The following is a 16001-nucleotide window of genomic DNA, read 5'->3' on the forward strand; positions in this document are numbered from 1 at the left end:
TAATCTGGATTTCTTTTCACAGAGCTTTCTGCTAAGACATTCACAATCTTTATTTTTTTCAGGAATAAGCTGAGCTAAATCTCCAGGCAGATAGCTAAATTATTAATGTGAACCCAGTTCAACTTTTATTTATATTAATTAGATGTAATTACAGAACTCTGCAATTTCAGTAGGTTTTAAATCTGCTATTCAATAGAAAAATGTAATGCAATGTACAACATAAGAATCTAAGACAGAAATAACTTGCAAACAGAAGATTTATTGCATTGCAGCAGAAAACAGAATGTGGTTTTTAAGTCAGTATTTTAAAGTTAAAAGAAAGCATGTGTAGGATTTCTTTCTCTAGATTCCTTGGGTTGGTTCCATAGTTAATCATTCTTTGATTTCAGTGAGTCTTCTCTAAGCAAACATGACTAAATCTGAATCCCAATCCCTTATTAGCAAAAAGCTGCTAAGCTGCAAATTGACAATTGATTACGATGGCTTTCTTCTACCCAAGTTTTCCCTCAAAAGCAAGCTTTGAAAGATTTTTTCCTTGGAGTTTATTTCGATGTCTTTTCTTCCACCGATTTCACTTGGGAAGAGATGACTTTGCCATCCACCAGTTCCTCAACAATGGTTTTAACTACCCTGGTTTTGGTGGGTTCTGTTAAAGAAAAATTATAGTAGTGTTATTGATTAATAGTACCAGTTTTAAAAACAGCACTTTATTCGGTAAAAGCTCATATTATAAAATGATAATTATAATAGGGTTCATGGAATCCTTTCCCTCTTGTAATATTTTAAATTTTGCAGTGATTCTCAAGCTGAAACAAAAATAGATTGTGCCAGCATATCTTTAGCCTCATAAAATAGTCTTCAGGGCCCATTCCTTAATCTTATATTTCAACTTATATTTTTCATTTAGTATGGGTATTAGTCATGCTGGCTGGGAATGGTGGATGTTTTAGATCAATACATTTGTAGATTAAGGCAACATTATTCCAGTCAGCTGTGAAATAGGCCATTTCTCCACTCAAACTGGTATCATCAATTTTTGCCTTATGCCCTTGCTATTAATGGTTGATGCTTCCTAATTCAAAATCCTGATGGCAGTTTAGACTGTGATACAGGTCTAGCAAATTTTAAAAGTATTAGGAAAACATACAATTTGGTTATGAATGGAAGAGTCAAGGATTTGAAATAGCTTTTGTTAACATTCGACTTCCTAACTAATGTAGTTTTTGATTGTCTTCCCTGGATACTCTGAGAGACATAATTCAGTATATCTGGAGGGTATCAGATCTGTGTCTGAGCTAACAAATGGAATAAAAGTTATTGGAGGAATTAAAGATAATTAAACCCATGCATTTCATTTAATGAAATGAAATTGTTCATGAGGAAATATTTCCAATTTTGTATGATGTATTTTTAGATATACCAAGTCAATACCAATAGCATTATATTATTTCTGAAATAATAGGATTATAATTACCTCTGATTTGAACTTTTGTCTCATAAGCAGCACGGATACTGTTAACAAGGAACACAGTATTAACAATATTGTAATGCTTATATGAATCTTTAAAGCCTAAGAGCAATAAATATTTGAGTAAAGAGAGAGATATACATTCTGTGGCATGCATCTTATAATTTTGTTATTCTTATCAATAAATTTTTTGAAGTCAACTAAATCAATTCAATAATGATTTTCAGCCTTTGATCTTTTTAAAGAAAGGAAATATAGTAAATTAATCATTTATGGATACTCTATGAATTTCTAGATAATATTAGAGAGGGTTGTATATATTACTTTTTTAATGTTCCTCAGAGAGCACTAATGTGAGTTTTAGTTGTTATTTGGTAAAATTAGAGAATAACTAGCAGGAGTAATCAATAAATAAGAAAATAGAAACACCTCCTCAAGAGATCCTTGATAGTTTGCTTTAATGTTTTTAAACAAAAGCATTATTTTGTTTTGCATGTGTTTCTGATACATAATATGTTCCATGATTCTGATGTCTAAAAATACAGTTCTACAATTGGTAAAAAGAACTTTAAAAAGATAAAAAATGAATTTGGAAGAGTGCATGCTCTTTCTTACACACTAGGACTGATCTATATAATCAGATTGACCACACTTCTCCCTACATTTCTTACCAATTCATCAACATATAGATAGTAAGAGGCATTGTGGTTGAACACATGGTAGATACTTTTCCTCTGATGGATCCAAAGGAAGAATTAGCTCCAACTTCTATCTAGCTGTCTAAAAATACAATCTTTTGGTCAGATCCAGTATGGAACATATGTAGCTCAATGTATTCTTTCTCACAGTGACAAAAAACATGAGAAATCCACAAGCAGAGATGAATGCAGTGGCAGATATTTGTGTAAATAAATATCCTAAGCCTGAATCTACCACCATTCACTATGTAATTATTGCCTCATCCAGTTTTGAAAAATGTTTACTCACCTTTCCCCATCTAGCAGACGTCTGTATGTTTCTATTTCCATTTCCAGTCGGGTCTTAATGCCCAACAATTGCTGATACTCTGAATTCTGACACTCTGTTTCAGCCCTGATCTGCTGCAGTTGTTCTTCCAGACTGCTGACTTGCATTTGTAACTGACTAAGCTGAGTGCTGTAGCTCGCTTCAGTTTCTGACAAGGTTCCTTCCAAAGATGCTTTCTGTTAATTGGAGAAATACACATAAGCAGGTTAAAGGTTGGTTATGAGTCCCTCAGTATTATTTTTCCACCCTCCAATACAAATTGTGCACATTTCATGACTCTGGGATTGCTAATAACATACAGATTTTTGTTTCTTTTTTTTTCAATTTGGCACAACAAACATAAATACAGTTTATATTGTGCCTATAATACAGCCTTATAAACAAATTTACAGAAGTTACTAGCCATTAAAAACAATACAGGGGCTAATTGTCATTGTTTCCTTGCTAGTCTCAGGTCAGTAAAGTCATTTCTTTCTAATCCAGCAAGGAAATCCAGATTGTTACAATTTATGGGGATCCTAACTGTGATCTGAGGTCTGAATTTGGAATTTACATCAGTGCATCCATGGGCCTTTATTTTCATCTAGAATCCTGCAAATCTTCAACTTAGGAATTTGTAAACAGAGTTTTATGAAAACAAAGGGTAAGTCTCTTTCAGACCAGGGAACTAGATGTTTCTTCTGCTGTTTTTGAGAGAAAGGAAGCAAACACAAACCTTTGCCAAAAGGGATTGTAATTCAATTTCCAGGGATTGAAGACTCCGTTTGAGTTCTATTAATTCATTCCTGGCTGAGCTTGCAGCACCGGCATCATCGTGGATCTGTTGCTGCAGTGGCTGGCTCTAGAAGGAGGGGCAGATCAATAAAAATATAACTTGTAAGCAACATATAGAGCAAAAGTAGGCAATTCTGAAAAGAGTAGTGTAATATAGGCAGATTATAACACAAGAGTGGGTTCAGAATTCTCTGGGGTTTAGGGGGCTTTTCTTGTGAGTAGAGTATTTTCTTTTTTAAAGAATTATATTAAAAACTATTTCAACATATACATTAATTTTTGTTGTGAGCTATCAAACTGACATTTTAGTGCAATTGGAGGAGACTTGAAAAAAATAATAATTAAGGTACCATCTTACCATTCTGATGAATTGTTCTTCCGCTTCTCTACGGTTTTGTTCTGCAAGATCTTCATATTGTGCTCTCATGTCATTCAGTAGCTTAGTCAAGTCTATTCCTGGAGCAGCATTCATTTCCACTGTGACATCTCCTGTAGAACTGCTCCTCAGTAGTGTCATTTCCTGAATATAAAAATTGGAAGCAGGTTACTTGTACACTTTAGAACCAGTGAAATGTGGTCGTGGTGCTTTTTGAAATCTACCTGAGAGATAGAAATGAAGCCATTTTAAAGCAGTCCTGTGAGAGATGGAGAATAGTAAGAGCCACAGTACCCCTGTTGATCCTTCTGTTGACTTATATCTATTGTAGGCGTAGGTGAAATTCACAGTTTTTTATTAGGTGGAGAGCAAAAACAGGCAAACATAGTTCCTTCCTGGATAAGCACTAACAGAATAAACCAACTCAACTGGACTTTGATAGATAACTTTATAGTGAACCTTTTCCTGTGTCTCTAAGTGAAAGATTGGCATTCCCAGATGTTGATAAGAAATTCTTAATATATTTGTTGGAAGGATCCCCAGGACAACATGGAAAATGATGTATGTCTCATTAAGGCTTGCCTTGGGGCTTTGGAATGGATCCAATCTTCCTGGCTGACTTTGGAGCATCTATCAGGTATGGGGTTACTAAATTAATGTAGGGTGTTCCAAAAATGGAATGTACATTCAGTGTTATTTATATTTGTTCTACAATAGGAATTTTTCTTGTTACTTTGCTTCAGCACTTGTATGGGGCACTGCCCATCCCCAATCTCACTTAGGGTATAATCAGTACCAATGCTGGTTTTTAGTACCTGTATTGTTTTTTATTTTATTTTATTTTATTTGAACTGCAGTCAATCTGGCTTTCTTTTTCCCCTAGTAACATGCCTCAGCTCATAATCATTTCAGCCTTGGGACATTTCATACTCTTCTCATGCTATGCTTATTACAGGAATTCACGCTAATTTTTGCCCTTTGGGTTTCTGCATGCCAAACCTACTTTGAATGAAGTAAACCACCTAATGTACATTTCAAGCAACTGACTGCCTAGGTTGAAAAGGTGTTATTTTGTTCACAGTAACAAATAAGAGGATCAGGAACAGTGAGGGGAAGTTGTCTTTGAATGGGCCCATTGAGCAAAGATGTAACATCATTAGCAATACATCCCATCTTTATCCTTCCAATCAAAAATTCCTGTGAAATTTTGAAGTTAGAATTATGGGGACTAACCTGGGTACATTTGCCAGATTTTGATGATGATGATGACTAAGCTTTTCATCTGGGAATAACCTAAATATTCCAACTTTATCTAGGTATAAGATACTGATCTGCTAATTGATACTAGGAGGAATTTACAATCCAAGTTACAAAGCCCAGCCCAATCTGTCTTGGGAAATAATTTTATATCACATAGGCAACAGATGAAAGTACACTACTAATTAAATTATGACACAACTAACCTCCTTAATTTTGATATAATGTTATGTCCTGAAAATTCAGCTGCCTTGTTAGATATAGATTCTTTTTTCTGTTCAGGTGGACTTTTTCATAATGTTATAAAATGTGATTAAAAATTGAAAGAAAATGAAAGAACTGCTCTCTTTTCATCAATGCTACTAAATGTAATGGTTAAAAGAAACCATTCTGATTGATAAAATAATGATAAAAATTATGTAAGACTAGTATTCTTTTTAAATATTCTTAATTTGTTGAGGTTTTAGATGAATCACTCAAGCTGAATAGTTAGAGAGATCAGTTGGAGGATGATTGTCTGAAAGTTATCTACTATGGTTATCAAGTAAGTGTCATAGATAAATGAAAATTCAAACTGGGGTCTTTCCCTGTCCCAAATGAACATTCTATGGAAGCTCTAGACCCCTATCCTATATTCTGTAGACTCCTGGTGTCTTAATTCAGATATTATACTAAATTATAACTTATCTACATTGTCTACAATTTAGGATTCTCTGGATGTCCTAGATTAAAACTTCTAGAATTCCCAACCAGTACTGGCAAAGAGTTTGAAGATTAGTCTTATATCTGGAATCTTACAACTATAAACTAAAAAAAGGTTGGTTTAGAATGTTGATAAAGAAACTCAACAAAATTCAAACTCCCTTTTTGTTGCATTTGAAATCCATGCAGTCGGTTCTGTGGATTAGGATTAGGATTAGGATGGAAAGCAAATAAGTCCTTTACCTCCTCATGATTCTTCTTAAGGTATGCCAGCTCCTCTGTGAAACTTTCAAGTTGTGCTTCTAAGTCAGAGCGATTCATGGTGAGATCATCAAGTACTCTACGCAGACCATTGATGTCTCCTTCAACACTTTGGCGAAGGAAGAGCTCATTTTCAAATCTGGGAAAAATACATGAATTTATTAATTGAGCAATAGCTATATTTAGCAATGAAAAGACAAAAGCAGAGCTAGAAAGCACTTAGTAAATTGTAAGTATTGACTTAGAACATAATTTAAGTTAATTTAAGGAAATCCACAGAAGGAAAATATTCTTTTTGCTGCATCCTAATTCAGCTTCTGGTGACCCTAAAATATCACTCTTATTAATTGGAAATTGCTGAAAGCAAAAGGAAGGGGAAAGGAAGGGGAAACTTTTTCTTTATGAATATCTATAAATTAGTTTATTATAGAACCCAAGCTCAATTTTGAGTAATATTTCCCTGCTTCCCATCTCACAAACTTCAGGAGATCCTCAGTTTTAGATGTAGTAAATGCTTTAAACATAAAATATATACCCTAATGGCATTATTCTTTGGTCAAAATGTAAGTTTATACATATGTACATACAGAAAGTATCATCAAGCTCCTGAGAACATAAATATTTGCAGAAGTATAAAAAATAGGTATCTTCCCCCACAAGCAACGTAGATAGTGCACAAGAATATATTGTTGATATATGGAGGTGAAATGAAAAAAAAAACGATGGAGAATAAAATGTAGCATATTCAAGAGATTATGTCTGACTGAATAGAGGGTCATTACATTGGCACATATTGATTTAATTAATTCTATCCCATTACTTAGTAGCTTAGAAACCGAATAGCTGCTTACAAACTTGAAAAAAGTTATTTCCAAAGGTTTCAAGGTTGAATGATCATCAGGAAAGGACATTGTGCTCTTCTAGAAATTGGATTGTATGACTTACTAGGATTTGTTCAAGTTATTATAGTTGATACATGGTCAGATTTGGTAAAGGTCTGGATGTGAAACTGAGAAGTAAGACTTCTCAGTATATATACTGAGTATAGTATTTAGTATATATACAACCATGAATCTTTGCACTGAATCTTTTTTTTAAATAACAATTGTGCTAATACAGTTAATATAATGATGGTACATAGCTGAATACTAGACATGATACGATACCTTTATATGCCTTCTTATATTTGTACATAACTGAAGATTACCAATTTTGCAGAACCTAATGGCTACCAAATGAAGACATACAAATATGATACCATACTTAAATTGACTTGGAAAAAGGTTCTGCTAAATGAAGTCTAATTAATTTCAATGGATCTTTTCTAATTATAACTTAAACTCAGATCTAACTCCTACTGCAAGATAACATTAAAGTTGTAGAGAGAGTTTTACATGTTACACTTGTCTTTATGCTCTTAATGACCCTAGTATTTCTGGAAGATGTGATAAGGTGCAAAGAACTGTATCCTTCAGGAGTTTCAAAACTGAAAAATGTATTTAACTTACTTCATTCGGAAATCATCAGCAGCAAGTCTGGCATTGTCAATCTGTAAGACTACATTAGCATTCTCAACGGTCATGCTCAGAATCTAAAAAGAACAGCATTTATTGAAAATCAATAATAAGTGCATGTGCTGGTAGAAAATACTGCTTAGTTATTTTTAGTAATATTTTATATAATAAGGGATTGCTAGTAGAGAAAATAATATCCTCAAGTGCAATTTTATTTATTTGCTGAGGATATAAACAATCTACCAGACTTATCAACAGCTAAATGAATATGGAATTGTATCTTATTTTTTCCAAATTACTGTGGTCAATATATTGTTTTAGACCTTTTCCTTCTTCAGATATGAAGTATACAGATAGGTAACTAAGTTTGTTTTTAAACCAGATTTTTACATGTATACATTTATGAAAATATGATCAATTCTGTTTAAATTACAGTGATAAATTCTGTTTAAATTACAGTGCTTCCTTTAAATTCATGTGTATGAAACATCAACAGTTTAACATGAGCTTCATTTGGGGTTCTAATCAATTGGACCACCCAACCTAGTTAAGCAGAGTGCTTTAGACACTCTACTTTTATTAAATAGTTCTATTAAAATATGTATTTTTTTCTGAACTGAAAATTCCCATTTATGCTAAATATTTTTGAACATCTTTATTAAACACATTAAGCACTTGATAAAGGAGTCATTCATTGCAGTATAGGCTAAGATAGAAACTTATTTTGTACTTTTATAGAAATTAGAGAAACTGTCAGTTGCATGAGAATGTTAGACAGAATTTGAGAGAATGTTTGTTTTCTTACCTGGTTGCGGAGTTCATCAATAATGCGATGATACTTGCTGTAATCACGAGTTACTCCAGGTGCCCCAGGTGCATTTTTCTCATACCAGTGGCGAATTTTACGCTCAAGCTCAGCATTGGCCTCCTCCAGGGAACGCACCTTTTCCAGGTAGTTTGCCAGGCGGCTATTTAAATTCTGCATGGTTTCCTTTTCAGCACCAGCCAAAAAGACACTATCACCAGCTCCATAGGCCCCACTCATGGAAACCGATGAGCTGGAGCGATAGTTTGCTCCATAACCACCACCTGCCATAGAGGCACTGCCAAAGCCAATACCACCACCAAATCCAGATCCACCAAAACCACTGCACATAGCCCCTCCATAGCTACTGCCTAACCCTGCCATAGATCCCCCACCAAAGCCATACAGACTTCCTCCACCAATGCCTGACATCTTGGCACCTCCTTCATAGGAAGAAATTTTCCTAGATGCAGTAGACATTCGAAGAGACATTGCAGTTCAGTGAGATGCTACCGCTCAGATATAACAGGCAGAATCAAAGGGCAGGCAGAGAGTATGCTAACAGGGCACTTTTCATCTGCCTTTTATAGGATTATTAGGGTGTTGCTTCTGAAATTCCTCCTACTTCTGGCGAAATTTTTTTTTTGTTTGCTCAGCAGATGTAAGCTACAACTGGTTTTCTCTTCCTCCCCCCCCCCCACCCCATTAGCATTTGATTCAACCTATGTCCATTTGCAGTTTAGTGCCCCAAGGGTGTTTGTTATGCTGAGGGTGGAGTAGGGAGGAACAAAGTCAAAAATTCATTATGATATTGCAGTTGTGAGTAATTCTTTCCCTCATCTTCTATTAGACCCCAGGCATTACTCTTCCTATTCCCAGAGCAAATCTTCAGGTAACATTAATTTATCATATTACCCTCTGAGCTTTTCTCATTCACACAGTGGAATAATGGGAAGAATAGAGGACATCAGTGTTTGCCTTACAGTCACATTTTCTCATTGAGAATTTGCTCCTCTGAGATCAATAGGGTAAAGGCCTGACTGGTAGTTCAGATATGTAATATGTATGGTACCTCACTTTGAAATTTCATGGGTTGGCACATTTCCCCCCAGGCACTCCGTTTCGTCAAAGTCATGCCCTCATGGGACCACAGGAGAAGACTGTATTCTGTTTTGCCTAAGTCATTGCATCAATTGGCAATTTATGTTATCTCTCTGCTGCTGGAATAACATTTTGCACAGACATGAAATGTTACAGCATTTTCATTGTCTTTGTATCTTTGGGGTAATATACTTCACTGGAACTTTAAACAAGAAGTAGAAACCTTTAAAATGAAAGTGTCTGTTTCTATTTTTTTGGGGGCGGGGGAGGGGAAATTGGAAAGCTTTGCAAGACTGAGGTCCTTTTTAGTTTGGCATCACTTCTAAACCTTTTTTTTTCAGAATGTTTGTTAAGTGGGGTAGAAGGTTGAATTGAAGGTTGCCCTTCAAGAATCCAGAATATGCCAAGTCCTGCTTAAGATGAAGGTTGACCGGTTTAGCAGAAACCAAGCCTAAAATAGCAGTTGTGCTAAATTAGAGTAAAAGCAGTTAGAAACAGACTTCAGGTGAAGTCACAGATGAAATAGTGAATTCATAAGAATAACAGGTGGAGAGTGAAGAATGAGCAACAAATAGACCTAGTACGCAGATGTTGCTCCAGGAGTCAGTGATTGAAGGCAGTTTAAGACTTGAATTCCAGAGCCCCCCTCAAGGCTCAATTATCAGGTAGCCAATTTTTTTCTGCTCACTTAAATGAGCAGAACATTACTCATAAACATGATGTTCTGTTTCTCTGATACTCTGTTCTCTACTTTGCTGTCACCTGAGTTTGCACTTTCTGCAGCCAATTGTTCCCCAAGATTGGGTGGTGGATCAACCTGAATCAGAAAAAAACTCTTTGCAGACAGATGAAATCAGGCCGAAAGGCTTTCCTCAAGAGAATAGAAATCCTGTTTTCTGCTTCAGTAGCTGCTTCTCACAATCTTCTACCTCAAGCAATTCTAATCTTCCTCTGAGTTGGCACAAGCCCTGCGATAGTTTCCCACCCAATCTACATAGCTGATTGGAATCTGTGAAACTAATATAGACTATGCATTTTGCTTACCTTGTGTCTCAAGCTGTTGAAGACATATATGTTCATTATGGCACCATAAACAGGTAGAGAAACCTGAGATGCTCACAGGTTAGTATCTTGAAGTGCCAGGTCAGAATTCCAGAAACTGAGAGGAATCACAGTTGGGAATCCCAAAACATTTGGGGGAGTTCTGTAGACAGAACCAATCTTCCAAAATAAATATGTTTCTATGCACTGAAATAATATATTTCCCTAGATTTACATATAACACATTTGAGTTAAAACTCCTTTGTTTTATTTAATATAGGGTGTCACATTTTATATGGGAATATTCTGTGAAGTAAAGAATATTTGTAAAACATGGCATATATGGAAATGTTAATTAAGTGAAATAGTTCCTTAATAAGTTTCTTTAATATACAGGTAGCAGTTAACTGAATCCAAAAATTATTTCTTGTTTAAAATGAAGGCTGTAATAAGCCCCTTTCCTTTTTCCTATTTCCAGCATCTGTCTCCAGCAAGGATCTCTTAATTTTAAGTATATCAGTCTGCACCCTTTTCTATGTATTCAACCACAGCTATGAAAAGAAAAAATGTCGAATGAGAAGAATGATTAAAGAATCTAGTTCATAATTTTTAAATTAAAGAATGTATTGTCAGAAGAAGAAAAGGAAGAAGAAGAAAAATAGGAAGAGCAAGAGGAGGAGGAGAAGAAGAAAGAGAAGGAGAAGAAAGCAGGGGTGTCAAACTGCCAGCCTGTGGGCTGGTTGCATCATATGGAGGCCGTGCCCACCCCAGCTCTGGCAATGCAAAAAAAAGTCACAATACGTGACGTGGCGAGTTTGACACCTGTGCACTAGAGCATAATATACAGGATATAAACTTATTTACATTTATAAGCATGCCAATACTATGGTTAGGGCCAACATGTTTCTGAGTAGCATCACTGTAACATTACAGAACTTCACATTTTTTTTTATTCAGGGCAAGGGTGACTTTTGGAGGGAACATCTTGAATCAGTTGAGTCCACTACAATAGAATTGCTTTTGGGTCAAGAAAAAAAAGTCTGGACAACTGTAAATTCACATTAATAAATATATATTGAATTGAATTATAGTCTATGCCATCTATACCAGATTGTTTTTCTTCTTTGAATTCAGCACTCATAAATGTGTGTGTGTGTGTGTGTGTGTGTGTGTGTGTGTATACTCTCACAGAGAGAGTTTAATAGTAATCCAAGATACCTGGAACTTTATTTGCAGGGTTGTTTGATAAGAGCAGGTAAGCCATGTTCAACTTATGTGTTGATGGTATAATACTTTAATCATTATAGATTAAGCTGAATGCTTGGCATCTAGCCAGAACATAATTCTTTAAAGTGGATGGCTGTACTGTGAGAAAAAGCCTAGAGCAAGGGAGGAGAATTTCAACTATTACATTTCTGTAAATTCACTAGGGAGCAGTATTGGCACATTAAAACATACATGCTACTGAAATTGCAAATCATTCCTCAGAACTTGTAATATGGCAAAATTAACTGAACTTTTTGGCACCAAAATATTTTTAATTAGGTGAGCAAATAATTTATACAAGGCTACATTTGCCTGTTTTTCCAGAAATGAGTTCAATTGCTTATGGTTTATCTCACAGGTTCAATGAAAATTTAAGTTACTAGTTGCTCCCAACTCCATTTCAAATGCATGCTGCCTTCCTGGGCTTTTGACTTTTTTTCAAGGTTTATTGTGGGACAGGATCCTTTAGTGAACTTTAAATCAACAAATTAAGTTAATGAATGTAGGGTTACCTATAGCTCTTTCTTCTATAATCTTTGTACTGCCATCCAGCATTTCATTGCCTTACAAATTAGTCATATCCGAATTTCCTGAATTTTATTTGAAGACAGATGTAACTTTTCCCAGAATTTGTCTTTTTTTTTTTTTTTGCATTTAAGAGTTCTTTTTTATGAAGTTTTGCAGAATTTCCTTGCTTCAATGCAAGACATGGGTTCAGAAGTTTAAATTCCTTGTGGTTGCAGTAAGTGATCTGCTTATTTTAAACTGCTTCTGTTTTCCAGTATATGGAGGGTGGGCATTTTAATAATGTAACATACATGTAAAAATCCTAATCTCTTTCCTAATGTCATTTCCTCTCATTAGAATTCTAACAACAGAGACAGGGAAGATATTGTTGGGAAGAGAAAATTCAATTTCCTATCCCAGGCACCCATTTTACTCTGTAGAAGGCAATGTGACAGCTAGAAAAATTTGGTAGTTAAATTAATATTTGCTGCAGAAATGCTATGATAATTCAATGATAAATTTGAAAAGGACTTTATCTGTGATTGGAGCAGAATTAATAATACGTACAGAAAATAGAGTATGCTCTTATTCAGGCTGGTTTTCAGTCCATACAAAATTAGAAAGTGATCACTCTGTGTCGATGTTTCTCAGTCCCAGGAACTTTAGATGAGTGGACTTCAACTCGCAGCCAATCAACACATTTTAAAATTGTCGAGATCGAGAAACACTACCCAGTACCATGGACATTCCATTTCTACTGCTATAGTATGAGTTTGTCTTCATCTACTCTAATAACACATATCCAGATGTCATAAACTTCTCATTGCTTGATGCTTTGCTTGATCTATTTGACAATAATTGTTAAATAGATTACAGATTAATATATGGATGTCAAACTCATTTTTGTACTGTTCACTCATATTTTAGGAACACTGAGATTATCTAGAATCTGATGAGTAGGCAGCATGTTCATAATTAATTACATAAATCTACTTCTCTTTCTCTGTGAGTGTTGCAACAATTGCTAGCTGTGAGAGAATTTGAGGGAGCTAAAATATAGACAAGCAAAAATAGATGAAACTAGGAAGCAAGCAAGGCATTCATGTTATATTTTTCCAGTCTTCTGATTTTTAAATTGTATGGTAAATTTGTTTTCAAGATATATATTTGTTTTGTTTGAATGGGCAAAAACAAATTAAACATATTGCAGGATAATTGGCCCTTTAATCATTACTTCAAATTTGCAAACTATACTTCTTTAAAGTATGTTGTTCAAAAATATTAATTCAGACTTACTTTTTTCTGGAGAGCAAATCATTTTAAGTAACTATATCTACATGAACAAACAACAAGGTATTTCTTCAGAATATACCAATCTTGCTCTGTGAATGTTGTTCCCAGTGCCACCAAATCATGTTTCAAGTGTGTTTTCTTGGGATCTTTTGAAGAGCCCAATAAATTTGGAACAGTTATTGATTTTTCTTCCTGTGCTAGAGTTGTGCTATAACGGCTACTATTGGAAGGTCAGAATTTTAATTGATTACCAAGTTTTGACAATATAATTTTATTTATTTATGTATTCAAAATGAAATTTTCTGGAGTTCTATGTTAAGAATGTGTAGGTTTGCTGATGAAATATTTTTGTTCCATGTCTATTACTGAACTGAGCAGTTACATTAATGCCATATATTAGTAAAAAGCTAATGGCTTTGCTAGACTGTTACTCTTACATTAATGTCATGTAGTGTAAAAAGCTACATGGTTTTGCTAGACTGTTACTCTTATATAGATACTATTTCACATTAGAGATAATTTGTTGTTGTTGATGTGATAGCAGTTAGCATGGGCATATTGGTATTTACTAGAGTAGTGAAGAATATCATTTACAGGTCTCTAACACAATTCTGTTGCATATTTGAATGTAGTTTTCGATGATGCCTGTCAATGTGGTGCAACAGTTTCAACCCTTCTTGGAATGACACACCCTTCTCTTAGTTTCATTGGTTTAGTCACCTTGTGCCTGGACTGGTGCAAGACGCTTCATGTGCAGCTGACATTTTAAAACTATCCTGAAAGTACAGCTGGTCCAGAAAGTGGCAGCTCATATAGCGATGCACATTTCAGTCTGTCCATGTGATGCTACTTTGAGAGTTCCATGACTCGTTGTGGTGCTGGTTGTGCCTTTTAAAGCTATTCCTTACACAGGGTTTGGGTTTCTTAGGGACTGCCTTATCCTAATTAGTTCTACTCTGTAGGCTCACTTCATGGCCCTCCACTTAGACCAGGTGTGGCCAACTTACAGATTGCAGGCTGCATATGGTCCTGCGTATGGTCCTGGACAGCTTGTAAGATCAAAACTTTTACCATTATTATGTGATGTACATACATTAACTATATCATATATATTTATATATAAAGATAAAGGTTTTCCTCGTCCAGTCATTTCTGACTCTAGGGGGCAGTGCTCCGTTTTTTAGCCGAAGGAGCCATCGTTGTCTGAAGACATTTCCGTGGTCATGTGGCCAGTGTGACTATACACCAAGGTGCAGAGAACACTATTACCTTCCCATTAAAGTGGTGCCTGTTTATCTACTCGCATTTACATGCTTTCAAACTGCTAGGTGGGCAGAAGATGGGGCAAGGAATGGGAGCTCACTCTATTGTGTGGCCCTGGGGTCTCAAACCTGGACTGTCAGCTTTCCAACTGGCAAGCTCATCATCTTTAACTGCTGAACCACCATACTAATCCCTCCCATTCCCATTTTATATGTAACCCAAGACAATTCCTCTTTACTCGTTACGGCATAGGCAAGCCAAAAGGTTGGACACCCACGATTTAGACATTGTTAATTTCAGGGGCTTCAGAGGCAGGGTTTTTTCTCCCAATTGCTGTCCCCTTTCTTTGAATAGCATTCCCCTGATATCTGGACGTTCTGGGTTTCAGAAAAGCCACCAAAAGCTGACTTTTTCAGCAGGACTTGGACATGAGAATGTTATGAGCCACTCACTCCTGTAATCTGGAGATAAATGAATGTAGAATTTTATTTCATTCAATTGCTGCCTTTGTGTTATTCTTTTATTAATGTTTTCACATTTACATAAATACAGTAGGTAAGGTCTTACAGTAGGTAAGGCCCATGTTTCATGCTAGCAATTGCAATAACTTGAATCTTAATCCATGTGGAAAAATGTATGGCAAGTTTTTGAATGGGATTCTCTGAAGATTATCACTACATGTGGAAGATAGCAGATTATTATGTCATATGGCAAGATATGCAACAATGACCTAAATGGCATTGTTTGATCTTGTTACAGAGTCTCTGGTTGCTTCTCTCTTCTACAAAAAGACAAGCTAATTGAGCTTGAGATCGCACATCACATATCACTATTATTGAACACATACTTGATTGCATAAGCAAAAGTTAGGGCATGCCACTTCCTACAATAGAGGTACATCTAAAAGTTGCCACTAATGATAGGAGGTGATATATGGGGAATAATAATGTCAACTCAATTTAATTAATGCTCAGTTAATATACATTAAGTAAAATAGAGTCTGTTTGCTGACTTTGTCCACTTTTGATTCACTTTGTCCATTTTGGGGTGGAGGGGAAGAGAGATGGCTCCTCAAATTATTGTCTTGAAAAAATTATATATATCTTTTGTAAAGTAAAAGTCTTTACTATATAACACTTCTTGTATCAAAATCCCCCCAAATATCTTCTGCACATTATATGCAATTTAATTGCTGTAGCAAAAAGCTATTTTTTCATAGGAAGGCCTAAAATGTAGAGCATCACTATATTTATCAAAAGAAGCCATTTTAAAATACTGTAAATGGAACATGTTTTTAGACTTCAATGGAGATTATTGATAATGATCACAACAACACTTTTATAATTT

At 35.3% G+C, this 16001-nt stretch overlaps 1 protein-coding gene across 1 annotated transcript; it reads right to left on the bottom strand.

Annotated features, from left to right (window-relative positions):
* Positions 1-239: 239 nt before the first annotated feature.
* Positions 240-8740, bottom strand: KRT24 (keratin 24). The gene is made up of 8 exons (XM_015832280.1): positions 8184-8740; positions 7373-7455; positions 5847-6003; positions 3627-3788; positions 3210-3335; positions 2456-2670; positions 1475-1512; positions 240-646 (listed from the first exon to the last, which is right to left on the bottom strand). Exons 1-8 carry the CDS (start codon positions 8673-8675, stop codon positions 543-545), a joined length of 1377 nt encoding a protein of 458 aa, XP_015687766.1. The 5' UTR covers positions 8676-8740; the 3' UTR covers positions 240-542.
* Positions 8741-16001: the final 7261 nt, after the last annotated feature.

This window comes from Protobothrops mucrosquamatus, unplaced genomic scaffold (genome assembly GCF_001527695.2).
Source record: "Protobothrops mucrosquamatus isolate PMUCROS unplaced genomic scaffold, P.Mucros_1.0 scaffold1, whole genome shotgun sequence".
In the NCBI taxonomy this organism is placed as follows: Eukaryota; Metazoa; Chordata; class Lepidosauria; order Squamata; family Viperidae; genus Protobothrops; species Protobothrops mucrosquamatus.

Excerpts from the sequence above, each read along its gene's own strand:
- KRT24 (XM_015832280.1), bottom strand. The coding sequence starts at position 8,675 with ATGTCTCTTCGAATGTCTACTGCATCTAGGAAAATTTCTTCCTATGAA. Across the intron at positions 7,456-8,183 it reads TTGATGAACTCCGCAACCAG|ATTCTGAGCATGACCGTTGA; the intron begins GTAAGAAAACAA and ends TGTTCTTTTTAG. Across the intron at positions 2,671-3,209 it reads TACAATCCCTTTTGGCAAAG|AAAGCATCTTTGGAAGGAAC; the intron begins GTTTGTGTTTGC and ends TCCAATTAACAG.